Source organism: Clavelina lepadiformis, chromosome 3 (assembly GCF_947623445.1).
Source record: "Clavelina lepadiformis chromosome 3, kaClaLepa1.1, whole genome shotgun sequence".
NCBI classification, from domain to species: Eukaryota; Metazoa; Chordata; class Ascidiacea; order Aplousobranchia; family Clavelinidae; genus Clavelina; species Clavelina lepadiformis.
In genome coordinates, this window is record NC_135242.1 from 14,738,789 (window position 1) to 14,760,709 (window position 21,921).

The 21,921-nt window shown below is 35.4% G+C and overlaps 2 protein-coding genes and 1 long non-coding RNA gene across 4 annotated transcripts in view; 1 reads left to right on the top strand and 2 right to left on the bottom strand.

Annotated features, from left to right (window-relative positions):
• The window catches only part of LOC143450476 (uncharacterized), a 37,705-nt gene extending 36,087 nt beyond the window's left edge, over positions 1-1,618 (bottom strand). For both annotated transcript variants that reach the window (XM_076951040.1, XM_076951039.1), the window contains exon 1: positions 1,329-1,618. In XM_076951040.1, the coding sequence (XP_076807155.1) occupies positions 1,329-1,550 (222 nt within the window). In that variant the 5' untranslated portion in view covers positions 1,551-1,618. The remainder of the gene's footprint in view (positions 1-1,328) is intronic.
• Positions 1,619-11,306: 9,688 nt separating this feature from the next.
• LOC143450827 (uncharacterized) lies at positions 11,307-14,957 on the top strand. Its single transcript, XR_013114781.1, has 2 exons — positions 11,307-11,567; positions 14,846-14,957. It is a non-coding gene; the product is annotated as an uncharacterized LOC143450827 (long non-coding RNA).
• A 171-nt stretch (positions 14,958-15,128) lies between these two features.
• On the bottom strand, positions 15,129-19,708 carry LOC143450823 (doublesex- and mab-3-related transcription factor 3a-like). The gene is made up of 3 exons (XM_076951545.1): positions 19,071-19,708; positions 17,122-17,287; positions 15,129-16,431 (listed from the first exon to the last, which is right to left on the bottom strand). Exons 1-3 carry the CDS (start codon positions 19,251-19,253, stop codon positions 15,731-15,733), a joined length of 1,050 nt encoding a protein of 349 aa, XP_076807660.1. The 5' UTR covers positions 19,254-19,708; the 3' UTR covers positions 15,129-15,730.
• Positions 19,709-21,921: the final 2,213 nt, after the last annotated feature.

The following is a 21,921-nucleotide window of genomic DNA, read 5'->3' on the forward strand; positions in this document are numbered from 1 at the left end:
AACGTGGAACGTAAGACACGATACTAATTAGACCTTTGGGGTAACTACGTGAGACGTCACGAGAAATCTGATAAAAACATGTGTACAAAAACTAGTAAAAGAACATAAACAAGTAAAACACGGCAGACCGTGAACATGCATAAAAAGAACACAATACGAAGAAAAGACGGTGTATAATGTGGTGTCTACAAAACAGGTGCATAAAAATAATCTCGTGACATATACAATTCATTTAAAGCGGTATTTGAGGAGCAAAGACACAAATTGTTTGCACTTCGCGCATTTTGGGTAGACACACTCGGGAAATTTAAAGCTAATTTTTCAAGCTTTTGGGATTACGTTAACGTAACCCTAATACACCACTACATGCTAACTATACAGTTATGGTTATCGCAACATTGCAGTGATGGTTATCGGTATTTTAATATTTTCACACTAACGCTGTTATTTTAAGTATAGTTACGCAAGACCCCCTGTCGATTGAATAATACCAGCAGCGGGCTAAATTAATTAGACCGACAAAAAGGTGTTGGAGTTCATAAAAATAAACTTGGCACATATGCGCTTAACTTGTAATATTATTAACGAAAGGGATCCAGCATTGGTGGGGGCACTCCACCATATGAACTCGGTTAAGACGGTTTAGGCAACAACTTCGATTACAGTCTCAGACATGGATGGTGATGTAACAACAAGTAAACTTCACACAGTTAAAATTAGTTTTTTTCATACTCATTCTTGGCTCTCCTCACCGACTACCTTTAAGAACAGGCCGCAACCGCGTAACCTAATTAAAGTGAAAGAAGCGATTTTAACACAATCTCTGGTTACCTAATAATTTTTCGGCTAAGCAATTCTAGAAATAGATTTAAATTACTACTAGCGTAAACTAGGAAAAATTTTTTTCAGTTACGCAGAAATAATGAATTTCAACTACGGGAGACGGCTTATGGCCACCAAAGTTGCAAAGCAGAATTTGCGTAAACGGAAAAACGGTCACCAAATGTCTATTTCTAGAATTGCTTAGCCGAAAAATGGTTACGCAATTGCGATTTTCGAGCGATGGTAACTATTTTCCAGTGAAAAAATCACTCTCTTAAATACATGCTACAACACTGTCAATGTCAAAGCGTTCTTATGAACATTTGGTCAGGCAACAATCATGCTTGTTTGCTTCTTGGTGCAAGTAATTTGATAATGTGTTGACCAAAGTGAATTTTGACTGTTTTGGCTATTTATATTCATTAAGCTTTAAATATAGGCTTTTAGCTGATATGTTACTGGTCATCTACAGCTACAGTATCTGTATTGCCTATTGGCGTACTTACCCTTTCTCCTAATTTAACTGTGTATAAAAGAAGTTTATTTCCGGGTATTACGGGCAACTTTGCGCCTAGTGGTACTTCTTCTACGTTTGGTTCTCCATTCAGAGCACTTTCTGCTGAAAGACAAGTCCGTTTCAACTTTGGCACCATCATCAGATAGCTTTTTCGTTCTCTCTGTTTAGCATTAGGCCTATTCTTTTTGTACTCTTTGGACTGCCAAAGCATATTGATAATTGTTTGACTACCGATACATTGTAAAATTAGTAACCATTTTTTTGTTAAACTGCATGAATTCTAGACCAACTCTGCTAAGTTTATCCTGAGCGTTGCCAGAAGTAACATGCTAGTATTATGACGTCACAAACCCGAGTAACAAAAACCAAAGAAACCAAACCTTGGTAAAATTTATGGGCTCTAACTTGCTACAAGCAGGAACATATCAAGTAAGTCATTGTGGTTAGTTTTATGGTTAAGTAACCTACAAATTTAACTTTTGTAGAGCAGTAACTATTTACAGAACACAAACTTTCTTGTCATCCAAAGTTAAACCGTGCCAACAAAATTGAAGAAGGTTTTCTAGGACTCGCCTTCCAATCCGTCAATCCGTTTTGAATACACCTACTGTTAGCTGATTCGTTTGGACGCGTATTATATGAGTCTCCCTTTTCTCTGCTCTAAATTTAAGGAGACGTCAAACCCTAAGAAGAACCCTAGAACTAAGATCTTTATGAATTTGTTGGACGTCCTACGTAGGGCTTTAAAAAACCTATTTAAACCAATCAGAAGGCAGCACTGTTGGTGTTGTTTTCTAGCCTGGGAATTACCCTAGCAGTTGGCGCGCTTCAATGTCCCAGGTCGCATTCAGAATTAGGCTCAAAATTAGCATGAAAGTAGCTAAAAGTGGGTTTTTTAAAACCAAAAATTCTGGTGTTTATTTTGCGCCCCTGTAAAAAAAGTTTGAATTATGGTTTTTTGATGGCATTTTATGGAAGGATAGTTCAAAGCATACTAAATTGACATGAAAAATTTCAGAGAGCCCCATGGAGGATTTTTCGAGTAATCAGTCTTTTAGTAAATTCACTCTATAATAAAACAAACAAAGATTTTATGGCATTTTTGGGGGTTTGACGCCTTCTTAAGATGCGACTGCAAAGGGCTATTTCACTTAATTGACACAGGTCTGCAAAATTTGATAAAATTTAAGAAACAAGAATGAAAACCATGTTTTCTAGCTAATTTGAGTACGCTGATTTTAAAATTGCTGTCGGCTTTGCCGTAATGGGTCGCAATTTTCCGAAAATATAACTTCAATTTTTTGCTGTTCCACACAGAGAGACATAAATTAATGTGAAACTGTGAACACAAAAGCACGTACTAAGCGGCATATATGTTAAGAACGAAATATGAAACAAATACTTTGGACGTAATTTTATGGCAATAGCTTTCTTCTTTTAGATTGACGGGTGTGTTGAGGATCCGAACATTCACGTATCAAACTACAGTAACAGTCCGTTATCATACTGACATACCGTCGCTCCTGATGCCTTTGTTTCCATCACTTTTATGTCTTGGTGAAATCTTTCAGCTGGTTCTTCATTGAATGCCCCTAAGTTTTCTGGAAAATAATCGAGGTGGCTACGCAGGAAATGTAATTTAACGCTGATGTTACACTGTAGGTTATGAAAAACCTGTAATACATTTTCAATAAGTTCGCTGAAGTTAATATAAATAATAATAGAAATTAATGCCTCGTCAGTCATCAAATACCGTATTTGGAGTCCATCAAAAAACCTGCTTTGCTTTTTTCATAAGTAGCGGAAACTTTGTGTATAGGTATTTGAAGCGTTCTCCCTTTTTGTCCAACTGCTTTATTAAACCCAATTTGATATGCAATGGTGGTAACAGTGTTTTCTCTTTATTAACTATTTGAACGTTCTTGATGTTCTTCTCTCCTACTAGGAACATCTCTCTACTTGACCATTCATTAGTATTAGTAGAACCCTAATAGGCCCTGCATTGGTAGAACTTGTTAACTACTACAAAACTATCCATGTAGTCAAGGTTTTTAGTTGCCCCGGAAAAAACTTGAAAACCACAAGTATCATATTAATGCCTTGTGGTAACTGCACTAAGACTTTCAAAAGCAGTGCATCTCATCAAGATAAGCTACCACTCTTGCTTGTAATAAACTGTTCTAGTGAACTCAAATGAACGGAGCAGTTTCAGCAAGAATCTCGGCTTCAACGCTTTAGTCTACAGAAAGTAAGATACTTGTTGGACAGCAAACTGATATACGGCTCAGAAAAAGCGATAAAAACAAAAGCAGAACGAACAAACACGGTCAAAGGTGTCGCACAATGAAAATTTTATGCGGAGAAAATTGGGGCACCGTGAGTGGGTGAAAAATGTTACCTTCAATGACGAATGCTGTTGTATTGATATAATTTTAGACAAGCTTGCAGACGTTTGTGCAAAGATTTTAAATATTGCAATATCCAGAAAACCGGTAATTGGTTTCCTTTGGACTTGTTGTATGATAAATGGCCTTTTTAAGCATTTAGGGAGTGTGAACATTACGATTATTAAAAACCGAAGGCCGATACGGAAAAATGGAGATCAAATTCGAAATCAGCTCTTCAAAATTAGCCAAGGAGGCCCGCTCTCTTTTTTGTTTCAAAAATTGTGTAGACCAGTGTCATCAACCATTCACAGATAGTTTAAGTTTGAAGAACCCTTTTGACTTATGAGAGTATCTTAACTTAATTTACCTGTTGAATTATCTGACTCTATTGTTGCATTCGGTTTTAATATTACAACAGATATAGCTCACAAGAAGAGGTTTTTATTATAGCTGCTGTACAGTTTTCAATGTTACGAATAACCAAGAACATAAATAATGCTACTGCTTCTAGTATTCCTATTGAGTTGCAATCACCATGACTATCTTAGACAACTCATTTGTTGATTTCGATGATTCACTCAGCTAACTCCCTCAGCTCGCTGGTAGAAGTGTGAGTGTACACGTGAAATCGATCGGAGTTAAAATGTTCGACATGAAAAACGCGGCAAGTCGAAGAAGGTGCAGCGAGCGAAACAATGTTTTGACAATGTAAGATACAAATAGCTACAGCTGACAAATTGAGACATCGATAAATAATATAATTAGTCAATGTTAAGGTTAAGAAGTGGGCATTTCTGATAAAGACTTCTTATCAGCATAGATGCTGGAAAACAACTGGGAACGTACTAAAAGGAGTATTTACACGAAGTTAATCAGAACAAGTTTACAACTACAAATTCACAGTTGAAGTGTTTATCAAAAAACAAATTCATAGACTTCAATCAATGACTAGGAAACACTTTTGCAAGAAGTAATGAAATGGTATTAAAAATTACCACCCAGGCCGATACAAGTTAATCTCAATTTAGCGGCCACAACTAAATATGATATCGTTGTTCATTTGCAATGCTTACAGATAAAAGTAAAATCAATCCTTACACTGCTATAAGTTATAGCCTCCTCGGGGTCGATGATGGCTTCCGGTAAGTCTTTCAAACTGTTGATCGTAAACCCAAGTGATAATCCACTTGACAATGACAAATATAAAAGTGTAATAATTTTGAGAAAAATTTTGCTTTGTAGGCTATCATCTAAAACCATTTTGATTGGATTGGTTAACTGAATTTAAAATTTAAATAAATCCAATTAAATTTCATTTTTGATGATGATTTGAAATTCGTTTTCGTGATTTGATTATAAATCAGGTCTTTTACAACAGGTAACCGGTGATTTTTGGAAATACCACTTGAACCGCAAATACGTAGCTGACAAAGTAACCAGAGAACCGGGAACCGGTTTAAAGTTTTGAATAAGAATCCATTATGGAACCTGTAACTATATAAACCTACAGTACCTTCCCACCGATTCCAAGCAAGCGTGTATGACGATCCAACAGTGCATCACGTGATCAATACAATACGTAATCGGGAGAACTTCAGGCAACGATGTAACGATCCTGAAATCCCAGTAATCGTAAAAGCCAATATGATTAATTCGGCAAGCAACAGGACAATTAACCTACTTTCACGTTTGGTGATTGATGTACTATTTGAAATATCAAAATAGTTTTTCTGATCGAGTTTGAACTATGACGCGGTAGTGAAGTAATTTTAAGTGGTTCAGCGGTTGAAATAGCATTCAAAGCTTACATAAGTACTGATTTCTGGATTATGCTCCGTTGGCAGATATTTCTATGACGTAAAACTGCGTGATTGTTTAAAGCAAAAAATATAGAACGAATATTTTCGTTGAATCTCCCCTTCCAGAAAAAAATGCGATTTGGAAACATACAGGCATAACTTCGCAACTTGCTGTTTGTTTGGAGAACATCTAGAAATGATTTTGGAATGAAATTCTTTTAATACATAGTTAAAGTGTAGCTACAATCCGAATATAAAAAATTTGGTCATTTTATAAACGTTGTGGAGGAGAAGTAAACAAAAACCAACAGAAAAAATAAGAAGAATAACAGAATAAGAATAGACAGACAGACAATCGAAGCCTTTGGCTTTACGTGATTCCAATACATAAATAAAGCCCCGTCATTCGCTATAACATTCTTCAGTATGACGAAGCAGTTATGCAAGATCGAAGATGTTTTTGTTTTCTTGAAGTGCAAAACTTTAATCCATGGATGCTCAGATTAACTGGTTTCATCCACGAAATGAGAATCATGACAAGAATTCATCCACCTGGAAATTCATGTGAATAAATGTGATGGCAAGTGGGCAAGTCACAACTAGCAGCCAAAGGAATCACGTGTTACCATATTATATTGACCAATCAGACTCCAAGACGGACATCGTGGTGCGAAAAATATTGCGCCCTAAATCGATTACATACGGTAGCCTATATTATATTGCTATAACAACCTCTGTAATTCTGTACATTAAGTAACGTGTTTAAAATTTAGGCCTTTTTACGTTTTCAGTCTTTTTCGTTTATTGCATTTCCTTGTTTGAAACTATATGTCAAATACAACCTACACAGAAAAAGGTATTAGATTAGTAGGCGTCTTTGCGGGATTTAAAAATCGATCTACACGACCTTACAAGTTGTACAGTTGTACACGGCGTCTCAAAAGTAAAAAAAAGTAACTTGGTTAATGTTTTGTCTAAAAAGATATGAAAATACATTTCGTTTAAAGCGATATTTGAGGAGCAAAGACACAATTTTTTTGCACTTCGCGAATTTTGTATGGGAAAAACAAGCTAGGGAATTTTAAAACCAAATTTTCAAGCTTTTGGACCTCCGTCAACGTAACCCTAAACACCACTGCATGCTAACTATACAGTTTTACCTGCTAACGCAATATTGCCTTAATGGTAATCTGTATTTTAATATTTTCACGCAGACGCTGTTATTTTAGGTATAAGCTAGCTACATAATTCTTCATCGATTGAACAATAACAGCAACTGGCTTATAATCCTACAAATAGGCGTTGGAGTTCATAAAGCTAAACTTTGCACATATGCACTTAAATCATAATTTTATTAATAAATGATCCTTACCAATGCTGGGCCCCAGGACATTCCACCACATGAGTCTGGCGCTGAGTTAAAGACACAGAGTTAGTTCTAGGGCAGATTTTGAAATGTAAGAATCGACGAAACCGAATCAGCACTTGGAGAACTCTATGCATACGTATTTGGAATGTTGGTTGTAACGTTCTAAGTTATGACAATTTATAATTGGACAGTAACTTTATGACTGAAGCGTTGATGGAGGTTATTACTTACGAATATTAACATTAGTGAAGATTGTGTGTGTGTGTGTGTGTCGACAATACATACCTTGTACATTTGCTACTGGAAGTGTTCTTTTGTTCTAGAATCCAGCGGTAAATGTAAGCGAAATAAACATTAAATAAACCGGCAGAAGTAAGACTGTTCCTAAAAAGACTCATACTTCATTAATTAGTGATCGACGAGGTAATCGACAATCAATTAAGACGTAGACTTCAATTTTTGTCACACACGTTTCAAACCCGACCAGCTAGCTATTTTTCTTCACGGAAAACAAGAGAGTCAGATAGAAATCCGCCCTTAAACACCTTATGGTTATAACCAGTAATCTAACACTTCTGGGAAAGTCATTTTATTTCCATTCTTCCAAGAGAAAAATTACCATTAAATCATCAATTTTTTGTCGATTTTAGTTATGTTTATAACACACATTGAGGCAGTTATGCAAGTTACCCGAAATAGCGTATTGTTATGTAACTTTTCACAGAAAATTTAGCAACAAAATTGTATGAAAGTTACCTCGTAGAAATAGACACCTGATGTATACGCAGATCTTCCATATACCCTACTTATTTCAATGGTTTGTCTTTAATCAAAAAGGACGTTTTTTTTGAATAATATTTTCCATATTTCTGAGAAATATCCTTAATTTTGACTTACGTCCTTATTTTGTCCTCTGTTAAACTATACTGCAATTTTAAATCCGAAGTTTTTTTCTTTTCATCCTCCTGCATAACGTTTTATCAGCTAATGAAAGAAAATATATTTAGCGTTTTGCCACCGACATAAAAGTAAAAGTACTCTGGCAACATAAAAGAAGATAATGCGAATACGACACAAAGAGCAGAGCATTTAGCATTGCTTACCAACTAGGCTATTTAGTAAGGCTAGTTTTAAATTGAGGATTTATTAGAGCTATAGTATATAAGTTACGTATTTTTAGGAAAATTGATAAATTTTTCTATGCTGTGTCAGCATAATTTCAGTAGTCTACGATTCCGTGACGCGACAGTTAATCGAAAGATAATTAATCAAACGAAATTTAATCGAACGACAGTTTATCGAACGACAATTAATTAAACGACAGCTGATCGAAACGACAGTTGATCGAACTGACAATTGGTCGAACCGACACTTGATCGAGCCGACAGTTGATCGAACAGACAGTTGATCGAATCGACTGTTAAAAGAACGACAACTGACGAAGTGCACATTTCAATCGCATTCATTTATTTACAAGTTGTGTGCAATTGCTCGAAGATAACTGTTTATGTTAATATTCGTTGAGTCATAATTTTCGACTATGCTCTTCAGCCGTTGGTTGACAGCGTCGTAGCGCTTCTTCCGAGGTGGGCCAGCAATTCCAGCATTCAATTGCTCAATGAAGATTTCGTTGGAACCTTGTTCCTGCTTAATTTTTTTGACGAGTCTGCGAAGCGTCGGGTGGGATATTGAAACACGCTTGCTGAACGCATTATGCCATCCTTCAATACTATTATTCGTTCGTGGAAGGTCATCTTGAACCCGGTGGAAGACATTCCAACACCGGATAGGAAATAGAGGTTGACGACGATTCCTGCGACCCAATCGTCCAATCCAAGTAGTTTCGAAATAGTCAATGTATTCTGACAAGTGCTGCTCATCGTCGTCACTGAACGTGGCCAGGAAGTCCTCGAACCGTTGTACAACGTCTTCAGGCGGAACGAATGCCAGTGCCTGGAAGCATTTTATGCGAAGGGCGTGCTCTGCATCTTCAGTGAACCACCGCTGCAGAGAGAGGGCCTGAATTTTCCGGAAGCTACATTGGCCAAAATGAAAAAGGCAGCCGAGAATTTCTGCCCGAGGGAAGCTGGAAGAAATAGCATTATATGCTGCCATTTCAAAGTCTATTGTTACCGTTTCTGGGGCTATTCCTGGTCGCTGTTGTTCCAATAAACAAAGGATGCGATTGTGCACAGCTTCAGATTTGTTCTCTGTCACGGTGTATACGAGTGGCACCGTGCGATTTTCATTGACCAGCGCGTGTATCGTGTACAGCTGGTATCCAAGTGGGGCAACATCAAATGTACCGTCACAAAACCAATTAGCGCAGTTGTTCAGTATATCCAGATTCTTTTGAGACGCAAACATATAAAATTCGTTCTGATCATCTTCCTCGAGAACGAAGGCTTCTCCCCTCGGTGTCACGCGGAGTTCATCCATCAAGCCGTTTCCTTCTGGACATACGCGCTTACGCTGTATCATCCACTTTAATGATGTTGCTTTAGGGAGAGCACCAGCGGTCGCTAAGGATATATCCTGCGTTTCGCTCTGAATAATGTTTGAGGTACGTTCATCTGACTTGACTGCTCGATCTCGCATGCTGGCTTTTGCTCTCGCAACTATAACACGTGCAGGGTTTGGTGGATGGCTGTGTTCAGATGGTGTTCTCATGAGGCTGTCGTCCTCGGCTGTGGATACACGGCTTTTACATTTGAGGTAGTCCTCACATCTCCAGTAAGTTACGCCATTTTTTGTTTTGTTACGAACGTACATAAAACCGTTCAAGGCCAACTTTCGTTTGCCTTTCTCACTTGAAATAAATTCCATTTCGAAATATATTCAATCGTTATTCACGTGGAAAAAATTACAAGCATTCGTAAGATGTCTGAAATCAAATAGTGTGGAAGTCTAGGTATACACAATATGCTCAAATAATGTAATTATAATAGTCATATAACTTCCCATAAATAAATGAAATATTCCTTGTTGAATATTAATTTATAGCACAGACTACGGTAACATCTTTTCCCTTCTAGCGGTTAGTCACTTTACTTACTTACCAGATGCCTCTCGCAGCAACGATTTTTCAAGGCTTAGTCTACTCTATATGAACCTAATAACGGATAAATATAGCCTACGACGATTGTCGTGACGCGACACTTAATCGAACGACAGCTGATCGAAACGACAGCTGATCGAACCAACAGTTGATCGAACGACAAGAAATCGAACCGACAGTTGATCAAACCGACAGTTGATCGAATCGACTGTTGCTTCTCCCGCACACAGTCATAGCAAAACGTGGCGTACAGTTGCATTGTTTGCTGTAGAAAATTGAAATTTGGTGACTTTTCATAAAAAATGTTCAGCTATTTGTCCATGTTTGTTTGATAAAGTTGGATTTTGTAATTTTTGAGATATTGTGATATTTCATAAATTTGCTCTCTCTCCGCATTGAAGCGCATTACTCATTTACGTACCAATAACTCGACTAACTATTCTCTTTCGTTCTCTTCTCGCGGTCAGCTGGTTTTCCGCACAGCGGGGGCGCGGCGTAACAAGAAGAATTTCTAGAAATGTGTCACTTTTAGAAATACCTAATTTACACTAAATTCACTTTCTTTAGTTTTACAATTATTATGTATACAGGAAGCCAGATGATGTTTCTACTAACCTATAAAAATCTGATCAGTCTACGACGTATAGTTTTTTAGTAATTAACGATTGAAAATGTGTGTGGGTGGGTTGGTTTTTAGTAAACTCGTTTTTTACCTAGTTTTTTAGTAAACTCGCGAGCCTGGTTAGGATATTGTTATAAGAACCACAATTTAACGAAACAACTGACGATATGCACTGTTAAAAGAACCACAATTTATCGAAACAACTGATGATATGCACTGATACAAATATAAAATATAGATATAAAATATAAATCGTCAACTTTATGATATAGATATAAAATATAGATATAAACTATAAATCGTCAACTTTATGATATATACATCACAATTCATGAATGCACACCGTTACAAAGACCGCACATCACAATGGCTTATTGTCTCAATGTTTGAGAAACACGCAATTAAGATCCGAGGCTTAAAATGACACCGAGGCTTAAAATGTTACACCTATAATTCCGTGACGCGAAAGTTAATCGAAAGACAATTAATCGAACGACAATTAATCGAACGACAGTTTATTGAACGACAGCTGATCGAACCGACAGCTGATCGAACCGACAGCTTATCGAACCGACAGTTGATCAAACCAACAGTTGATCGAATCGACTGTTAAAAGAACGACAATTTATTAAGGGGTCACTTCCCAATAGAAAGACAATTTTGAGCCGGCAACCCGGTGATTGTTGCGTGTTCGCTGTACTCAATGCATCATATTAAAAAAACTAAGAAATTTTCCGGTCCAATGCGCATGTGACGTCGATGCGAAGTAATTTGTTGTTGTTTTGGCGACAGCTGGTTCCAGGTCTAGGCTAAGTTGTAAATTTTGCGTGGGTTTGAATTTTTGGTATTTTGGAGTGTTTGTCCAAAAATTTTAAGCTAAAAACTTGTTGTAAAGTTTAGGCAGTTGTTATAGAAAACTGAGAACATGGATTTTGTCCAAATTAAGACTGTAGGCAGTCATAACCTAGATCTCGTTGCAAGCCAAAATTCAAGGTAGGTTTATGATGTAGTTTTGCGTTGGTAGCTTCTTGATATCTCTTTGAATTGGGATGTGACCCCTTAAAAGAACCACAATTTATCGAAACAACTGACGATATACACTGTTAAAAGAACGACAAGAACGACAATTTATTAAAAGAACCACAATTTATCGAATACAGACAATCTCGTACTTAGTACGAGATACTAGTCTAACGCCTTCGCACCAGTTTTATGGCGTAACAATAGACTAGTACGACGTACTTATGGCGTAACAATACCACAATTTTTTCAAACAGTGCTAACACTGCAGTTTGAAACTCAATAAGAAACGGCGGGCCGTATTCTTGTGATAACTAATTGTAATTAATATGTTTCGGGCCGGATCCGGCCGCCATGCGAAATCGTCAACTTTATGATATATACATCACAATTCATTAATACACACCATTACAAAGACCGCACATCACAATGGCTTATTGTCTCAATGTTTGAGAAACATGCAATTAAGATCCGAGGCTTAAAATGTTACACCTATAATTCATCAGTGTGATATCATAAATCGTACTTGAAGCTATTGTCAAAGTTTGTCGTTCGATAAATAGTTGTTCGATCAACTGTCGGTTCGATTAATTGTCGTTGGATTAACTGTCGCGTCACGATTTAAAACACCCAATGTTGGAACTTGTGTAATATCGTGAACAATGCATCCTTTCTTTATATGTTGGATGAAAATAATATTCTCTAAAATTGATAAATATGTTATTCTTTATGCTTTATGTATGTACTAATAATCTTACAAACTTTTATAACCAAGATCATTATCATCATTTTCATCAAACATATAAAAATCAGATCATTATTAAATGGAATATCATAATAAGGAGTTTCAATTGCATGATTCATAATATCATAATTATTTTATGAAAAATCTTCTACAAGATATAATTTATGTATAAGTAAATCTGGCTCGTAATACAATATTGTTGGAAAATCATCATTATATTTTTCATACACTTTACAACAGTGGTTCCCAAACTATGGTACGCGTACCACTAGTGGTACACGAAGGTCTTCCAGGTGGTACGCGAGCAACTTATCAAGTTCACACCAAACGATCACAAAAGATCTTTTATTGTCGTCGGCATTATTTTAATTCACATAAATTAGGTAGAGCGTGAAATTTCATGCTTTATTCCCTACTGAATACTAATTCCTTAGGGTATTGACGCATTGGATTGTAAAACAGGGTTTCTTTGTAACGAAACAGAACGTCATTAATTACTACGTAACAAATCCTTGAAGTCAGTTTTTGTAATACCTTAGTTATACTGTAGCACTGTAGCGAGGGCGGTAAAAGTTCGACTAATTTTTGTTTAATATTCACGAGCCTTTAGTAAACATTTTGCCTATCATTTTTTATTTTTGAATTCTGGAGTTTTGTCGGACCACCTACAATGTAGGTGGTACGAGAACGCTGCATGAACCAAAAAAATGGTACGCGAGTAGATAAAGTTTGGGAACCACTGCTTTACAAGCACCTGGAAAAAATCTTTTAAATTGATGGAAAATCATCTTTTCTTGTATATCAATTGTATGACTATATTGTATTGTAGCATCAAACCCTTCAATTTCAGAATCATTATATTGATTACCTAGATATATTGGACTTAAATATGGTTTGCCATCTGAAGCACTTCTATGAAAAGCAATACAGTATGATAAAAATTTTCCGAACATAAATTATACATAAAAAGTCCTGTTCTTCAGTGAAATTCTGAAAAGTAATTATAATATTACTTTTTGAAAACTTTGCATTATTAAAGGCATTACAATGATTACATCATCTGAAAATCTTTCTAAATCTATCTATTGCCGCTAATAACAATTTGTGGTTGATTTGCCATTTTCTCTTTTTGTATTATAAAATATTTTATCTTAAAGAAATTTTTATACTTTTCTGTAGAAATTTTCTGAACAATTTCTTTATTAATTATCTGTTAATTTATTTATTAATTTATCTGTAATTTTTCCATGACGTCATTCAGAGTTGTTGCAAACCTGAAATAGGAATCCAACTATTAAAAGAACTATTACAACCTTTCCATTTTACTAACGCTAATTTCTTTTTATTGTCCTTATGAATTAATTTTTTAATTTTAAATTTATCTTAATTTGTTTTCAAATGTTCTTCTTCACAAAAGCACCCTTTAAATGTTCATTATTTATATCTTTAATTAAACATGTAAATAGACTAGTATTTTGAATTTGAATTATAATAAATATTTCTTCTGTCCAATTTGGTCTGTATCCTTTATTGAATATTTTTGTTTTTACTTTAATTTCAAACTGTATCACCAACTTTAAACTTTGGTGTTACGTGTACTGCTTTGATACGAACTTCGTTCGCACTTCGGGTGTCACCATATAACTAAACATAAACAATAGATTCCTATTTTTTTGCTTGCTTCTACAGGTGTCACTTTAACAGACCTACAAAAACTATTATTGTATTTATTTAACATTTCAGGCAACATTTTTAAGTATTGAGTTGAATTCTTTTCTGCAGACTTTCTCCACATTTTAGCTTGAATTGTTCAATTCCAGCGCTCATCCACAGAACTTTTTTCTTCATTTTCATTTGAGTATAATTAAATATGTGCTAAAGGAATAGACGGTTTTATATTTCCATTGTGCAACAACACAGCTTTCAAACTTCTCTTCAAAGATTCAATGAAAAGTCGCCATTCATCAACAATGTGTGCTTCCCCTAATTTTCGAAACAAGTCTGTAATGTTGGAGCGGGAAAAAAACCGAACAGAAAGTGAAACATCTTATGGTACAGGTCTCCTCGCTGAATCTAAGCTGGCATTTGCAATTTTGCTTTCAGTTTTTGAAGAAAACCCTTTTACATTGAAAAGGCAAAAAGCAGTCCTGAATGTAGTTTTTTGGTTCTCGCCATATCATGAAAATAGCAAAAGGCATCGATGACGTTCGTTTGTGTAGCCAATTGTGTAAACCAGTTGAACAAGCTGTAGGCCTACATATTTCATGTGGTGCCCACTTTTTTTCTCATCTTTCATCAGTTTTCTTTTGATCTTCATCAATGGAGTTAGCGATAGGGCTAAAGATTTCTGAAGAAGATTCTTGTAATTTTATCAATCTGCGAGTTTTAGAACTTTTAGGCAAGGATGTGTGTTTCTTACCCACGTATCGGTAAAGAATGCATCAAAGTGCTTTTGCCTTTCACATGTGCGTATTTATGTGAATCAAGGTTTTCCACTTTGTTGCAGATAAAAACAGAAGCTCTAAATCGTCTTAATGTGGAGGACGGTATGCCGTGTGCACTTTCTTCAACCTCTCTAAGATTTCATGCATTGGTCAATAAAGTTCAGCTGCAAGGTTCTCACTAATTCGTAGTTGAAATAATGTTTTGCAGTTTTCGTGTTTTTCAAATCTCTTTTGTAGTTTTCCCCTTGTACACTAGAGTGCAACAGACCACAGGTTTTTTGTGCAACGAAAAACGGGCTACGTAAGCAAAAAGGTTGAGAACCACTGGTGTAGAGGAATAGAAATGAGTAGGCTATCTTGGTTTCAATCTGTGTCTATACGTATTTTGTCTATTTAGCCTGCTTATTTTTAACACTGATGTGATGCCAGTATTTGTCAATAAATCTTGTGCTTACATAACGTCTAACAGAATTTGTAATAAAAACTTACGCAATGATAGTGTTTACGGCTTGAAGTAGTATACAAGCAATCGGGGGTATTGTTTTGTCATTCGAGGTTATTTCTTACGGGATAAAGTCGTTTGAAGAAAAACGGTTATCCGGTATTCATATTGAAATCTCTGATCTTGTGTCACAGGCTTATCCTTTTGTCTATGTTTATTTAACATTTATATCAAGTACAACCACAAAAACACTTAAAAAATGAGCGCTTTTTATTTTTTACAACATTTCAAAAATATCTGTGTTTTAAGAAATAATCATACTTTTATGCCAAACACAAAGTTTGTGTCTCGACCATTATCTAAAATTCTAAATGAAATTACATTTTTATCTGGTTATGTCATAGAGCCTTATGACATATCCTACCATATAAATAAATGTACGTTGATTTACAACCCGATTGTGATAAACAATTCAATGCTTATCGCAAACCAAAGAGCTACAAAATTAATAAAAGACGCCAGAATGGGGGTGGTTTGCTGAATAAAACCCTTGGGTCTTGTGAGCGTATGGCGTGGAAGAAGTGGAAGCGCACATGCTGTGCATGGTAGGTGTCTGAACTTGCTTTTCATCCGCCAAAAGTGTCTCGTGAGATATGGAAGAAAATCTGTTGGCAAAAGAAGAGCCAACAAAGGTCGATCCTAAGTTAAAGCACAGTGGTATTTGGGTACGTCCTAGAGCAACTGCTGATCTATCAAACGGGGACATTATGGGAGAGACATGCAGTCCGGGAGCTAACGGTGGATTTGAAAACGCTGTTTGAAAAAGCATTTCTGTCCCATTTGTTTTTATACGCTTGCAGTCAGCTGATAGCTGCGACATCTTTCTTTTTTCATTTTTATCAGATGAGCTGCAGACTGATGCATCACAGTGTTGCATTTCATTTGCAAAAAGAAAATGTTCTATGGCTTTCATAGTATCGCCATTGCACCCCTGTAGAACTAATTCAAGCACAGATTGTTTTTGATTGGGAAAGAGTCTAGTCAATATTTCCATGTGAGATAACTTTCCTGGACGACATGTTGCAGCAATCGATCGAGAAATATTTACTTTTTCTTCATTTTCATTAACTTGAGGATTGGAAAATTTGTTTTTATCTTCATCCTCTGCAGTTTGATTTGCGTTGTTTTCATCTTCCTTTTGTACATCTGAATCAAAGCAAAAAAGTATAGGCCCACACTATAAAAAATGAATGATCAAATGTAATTGCATTTAAAATAAAACTAACCCCAAAAGATTTTGAGGAAATCTGAACTAGAAAACATAGCCAAAAACAAAATTGAAGGGGAATGCGCAGCGCGACAAACTGACTGACAACAATACAACGCCTTTCAAAATTTGGGTTCTGATAATAAATTTTCTTCATTTTGTCACAAGTATGGAAATAAAATACAACATAAAGTTAGCATGAATTTTTGTAGTTTTTTTATGCAATTTTTTTGTTGGCTTTAAAAGCCTCGAAAAGTGAGTGCAAGGTTTTTCAATTCACAAACGTTCCAAGTAATTGTTTGATAAATGCGCTCACGTGAGAAATTAGGTAAGCTATTTAAATTTGGTCACATGGCAAACTAGGTATTACAAAATATATTCAATGTATTTTGTGCTTGACGCTTGGTCTGCGGTTGAAAAGTGTTAAGAAGCTTTTAATGAAACGTAAGCCAAGACAATTCCCATACAATAAGAAAACGTGACAAGAGATATACGCCCAGAGATATATATATAATTGTCAATTAGGTGATTGAGGATTAAAAAATATGTTTTAGCTGTTATGAAGTAAGACTGTAACAAGTTACCGGGTGAATGGTGCTATCCTGGTTCACTCATATTAACAAAAGCACCTGTTTTACTTGTATGGCTATTGCTCTTTTCATTGATGTTTGTCTCATCATTTGATAATGTAGACTGAGGAGTTTTGTTCCACGTATATCCAGAAGAAGGATCAGCGATTGCTCTTAACCCTAAAGCAATGGCGTCTTCTGCCGCTTGCTGACGTTTGAGAGCAACCTGCAAATAATTTGCATCAAGAATCCAAATTGTAAAAAATAACACCATGGAAACAGGGTTTGGCTTACATTAACCTAATAATAAAATAACCAATGAAATACACATTACTTTAAAGCGATGTTCTCTTTTATTTGGCATTTAGCAATCATTGTTATACAAATAAATCCAATAATTGATCCGTAAAATTTAAATAAATAATCAAAATATTTTTTTTTAATCGATGCAACAAATTAAGTTGTTTGGACGAATACATCAAGAACTAAAATTTTCAAGAGGTAAACTGCATTTAACAATAGCATGTTTAATCGGGGACTAGTTAACATATTTTCCTCCTCCCTCCGTAAAAACTTAACCCTGGAGCTACAGCCTTGAAATTATTAATAAGCTTGTTAAATTGTATTAGAGTAACAGAATAGAAATGTTGTTGCATTAAACAAAGTTCTTATAAAAAATCTAAATAAGCTTAATAGTTACTCTTCTAAACTAAACAATACCGTGAGGCTTGAATGTAAAGCGTAACAGTTGATGCAAGCGTGAAGATTTGTATTTAGTGTATTGCTCGTGCATAGCGAGTAACAGATAAAATCTTGTTTGCTACTGTGAAATTATTTGATATTTCTAAGCATTCCCATATTGATTCTAAAAATGCTCAAATTTTTCTGAGCCGTGTAACCATGCTCAACTTAAGTGTGTTCATCTAGCGAAACGATAAACATATCTACGTATTTTGTACTTTTACTTACCACATACTACAATAAACTATGTAGTACATTAAATGTTTGATACGATTAAGAATAAAACATTAATGCACACACTTCCCAGGACAAGACATGTAAACATCAGCCATGCTTATTGGTCAAGTTTAATGTTATAATGTTATGGTTGTTATGTTATCTTTAAACTTACAGGCCTATAACAAATTATGTCTTATATCAGTGACATATATAATAACAAAAACTTCATAAAAGGAACACTGCTTATGGTATATTGCCTACGTGTGTATTTTTATGTAAAGCGTTCTGTTAAGGCCCGTTTCTAAACGTAAAACAAGTGCCAGACCCATTCGCGTGTTGGTTTTCTAAAAGTGAACTAAAAATAACCACCCATAACATTGCTTAGTTGATTAATTTCATCATGAGTATAGTCGTACTTTTACACACTCATGTTTTGTACGAAACTTCCCTTTGAAACTTTTAGTTACTTGGCCTTAGGTTTTTTAAGTTCCAACATAGTTATTAGACCCACAGTAAGTGGTAGGATTAAAATATTTTCACATCCGGTTCTCTGACTAGCAGCATGCCATATTGACTAGGGGCCGATATACTCATAGGACTATACATACGCTTGTTTACAACTGGTTCACGGAGGTCATTAAAATTCTAAGAGCCGGTTCGCACGAACCGGTGTGAACTGGCTGAATCCCACCACTGCCCACAGTTATGGTTTCTTACAAAGTTTCTTAACTTGTCAAGCCATTACTTTGTTTTTTAAATGTAACTGCGTCGTTCTTATTTAAAAGAATGACAGCATTGAAGGTTGAACCTAACAGCAAAGTTTTAAACAAAACCTTTCAATTATATGCATGAAACATTTTTAAAATAGAAAAATAAGATGTTGCTTAATTTTTCATGGACTTGATTTCGGATAGAGATTTTAACTGTTTTTTTTTTACAAAAATACGCCTAAATGTAATGTAATCTAAATATTACCAACCAAGATGTATTACACTCTAGAGTCTAGACTATATTACTACACCTATTTCGTTAAACCTTAAGTAGAGTACCTGTGCCGCCATGACTTTTTGTCTTTCCGCAATAAGCTTACACTTTGCGCATGTGCAGTCTCGATAAGGACATTGTCGTTTATGCCCCTTCAGCCAGGATATCGTTCCATGATTCCTACATCGAGCACATTTAGGCTTTCTGGTTCCTTTTTCTGTTTTAGGGTAAGATATGATTCCATTCATGATAGCTAATCTGTCATCAGTCACTACTTAACCCGTTAGTCCGAATTTAACCATTTGCCTTCATCAAGAAATGTCAGTTACAGACAAAAATATATGCCTAAAAATTCTGAATCAGATATATAAATCATTAAATTACTCGGATTTTTGGATTTACCGAGATTCTTATTTTGTTGATAAATTTCTGTGGTCATTTCTAAAACTCAAGGATCTATTTTATTTCCTTGCACACTCCTCAGTTATACATTTTCTTTTACAATAACTGCTTAAATTATGAAACGTTTTCTAGGCACCACTTAATTTATTGACACAACAATCTTATCAGTGTTATCCTTGTTTTGTAGCCAATTTAAAATGGATGATGTGTCAGAAACATAGGATGCTTGTTTCGTAAATTAAAACGAACAAAAGGAATATCCACAAAGGACACAAAAGCTTTCAATATTTGTTCTGTTATAAAGTTACGACCTTTCCCTGGACAGAGTCATTTGATACAGCGTTTGTGTTTGTATACAATGTTTAAGTAACAAAACGTTCAGACATGGAAGACTTAAATTACTTTCTTGGTGTATCAAAGGAAATTGTTATTTGAAACTACAATTAAATGCAATCAGAGAATTATATTCTGAAAATTCGTTTAATGATGATTTGCTAGGGTTGCTGGACGTTCGAAAAAGCACTTTCACATTTGCCTAAGTCTGCTTATGAAGCATTTGGCATAAGATTTTTGCTATTAAGCTTAGGTAATTATTTTGACCAGACCAATGTAAATGTATAACTCGTCAACAAAATTTACAGCTTACACACTCAAGTGTTGTAAGCTCCTGTTATTGCACTCAAATAAAAACTACTTAATCGCTTCAAAGTTCAAAATTGATACAAAAAATATACGCATATCTCACAATCGTGCTTGACGTTCGCTTTACCTTCTGTATGAACTATAAGTAACTGGATGTGCTATCTTATTATCTATTTTAAGCTCAATAAACAAACCTACGTGAAGAAATCTGATGATGACATCGTATCGGACAGCCGAGAAAACTGAACAACAAACATTTCAGAATACACTTTGATTCTTAAAGATTAAATGAAGCATGAGTATAGTATAAAATATGGGGGTGCCCGCGCAATTTCAAAATAAACTCCTTTTTTGTTGTAATTTCAAAATGATGTTGTAAATTCAGACTGACTGATTGGTCAAAGACAATTTTTGTTTTTGATAAAAATTTGAAACTTTGTTATGAAATTCGAGAGGAAATTTTCGAGCACATTCAACTGATTTTGCATGCTGCTTGCGGAGAGCTTTTGGTTTGCATCGCCAAGCCAACAGAAAGCGTAAAGTTGAACTGGTTGAACCTCAGCTCAGAATGGGTTGAGCGGTTGAAAGCTAATGTTGGAAAAATCTTACAGCGCAAGATTGTATAAAATTGCTAACGTAGAAACAGAGCATACCAGATTCCAAAAACTAACTATTTTCTTCCGAGAAATGTGTAACTGCATCCTGCAAATTAATTTATTGGTTTATTACGTCTCCGAGTAAACTAATCCATTTCATTTTGGGTGGTAAGAGAAACTGCAATATTTTGAATTCACACGACATTGCATTAAATTAAACAAACACGTTAATTTCGTTAATCAAACAACTTTCACAAAACCCCAAATCATACGTTGCTGTTGTTACCATAATATCAATTATGTCGTTATATCCGGCAGATGCAGAAATCGTGCTTGGGCCTGCTGCAGGTTCACCCTGGTTTTCGTTAATTTAGTCTGACTATTTTCGCTCTTTTTTCGAAATACGTTTTGAAAATTGGCATACAACATTGCTATGTGCAATAGCCTACAAGAGACTTGAATAAAGAGCGTTTGTGAACAACATAATACAGCACAATGCATTTGTCATAAAGTTGTCAGGGGCGGGCCACACTATGGGACCATTTTATTTTTCGTTTAATCTTTATTTGATTACCTTACTTCAACATAAGCCTTTTTAACCACATGGCATTTTATACATTAAAATTAATCATGTGTTCGATTAAGTTTACATTGTGTAAACTAGTGCTAATAAAGTTGCTGTCAGTTTTTCATCTGTTGGCCGCACTGCTGGTAGTACGTGTGTGCAATACCGAGATCTTCACGCAGCCTGTGACATCATGTATAGTCAATTATAGTTTACGACTCTACGTCTTTTCATATCAGCATTTCGCAACCAAGGCAGACGGCCTCAAGTTAAAAAATACATTTGTATAAAGCTATGGTATTAGAATCACGTTTCATATTTACCAGTAATACAACTTTTCAATAATTCTTTTCAGACATCTCCACCAACATATGGCTAGTTATTAATAAATATTTGATGCAAAGTCGTGTCACGCGTGTTGTAAAGCATGACGTAAATTGGAGCAACGTAACTAAAACAAGAGATTGAGTCAATCTCTAGGTATATGGATTGAAATCGGAGAAAAATTTCTCAAGCATAAAAACATTTAAATCATCATCTGAAATAATGTTATTGACTAAAGAAACGGTTTGTAAGACAAGTACTCTTTCCAAGAAATTCTCTCGGAAACAATTTTATTCTAGAAATTCTTTTAGCCACTAGAGGGCGTTCTTATCATAGATGGTGGAATAAGACTCATTCATCTGGTCATTGTCAAGTACCATCGCCAAA

Bases quoted from the DNA above. Each gene is read 5' to 3' on its own strand.
- LOC143450823 (XM_076951545.1), bottom strand. From the start codon at position 19,253: ATGAATGGAATCATATCTTACCCTAAAACAGAAAAAGGAACCAGAAAG. The intron at 17,288-19,070 runs GTACTCTACTTA...AATTATTTGCAG, and splicing joins AAAAAGTCATGGCGGCACAG to GTTGCTCTCAAACGTCAGCA. The intron at 16,432-17,121 runs GTGCTTTTGTTA...GCTTTGATTCAG, and splicing joins TAGCCATACAAGTAAAACAG to ATGTACAAAAGGAAGATGAA.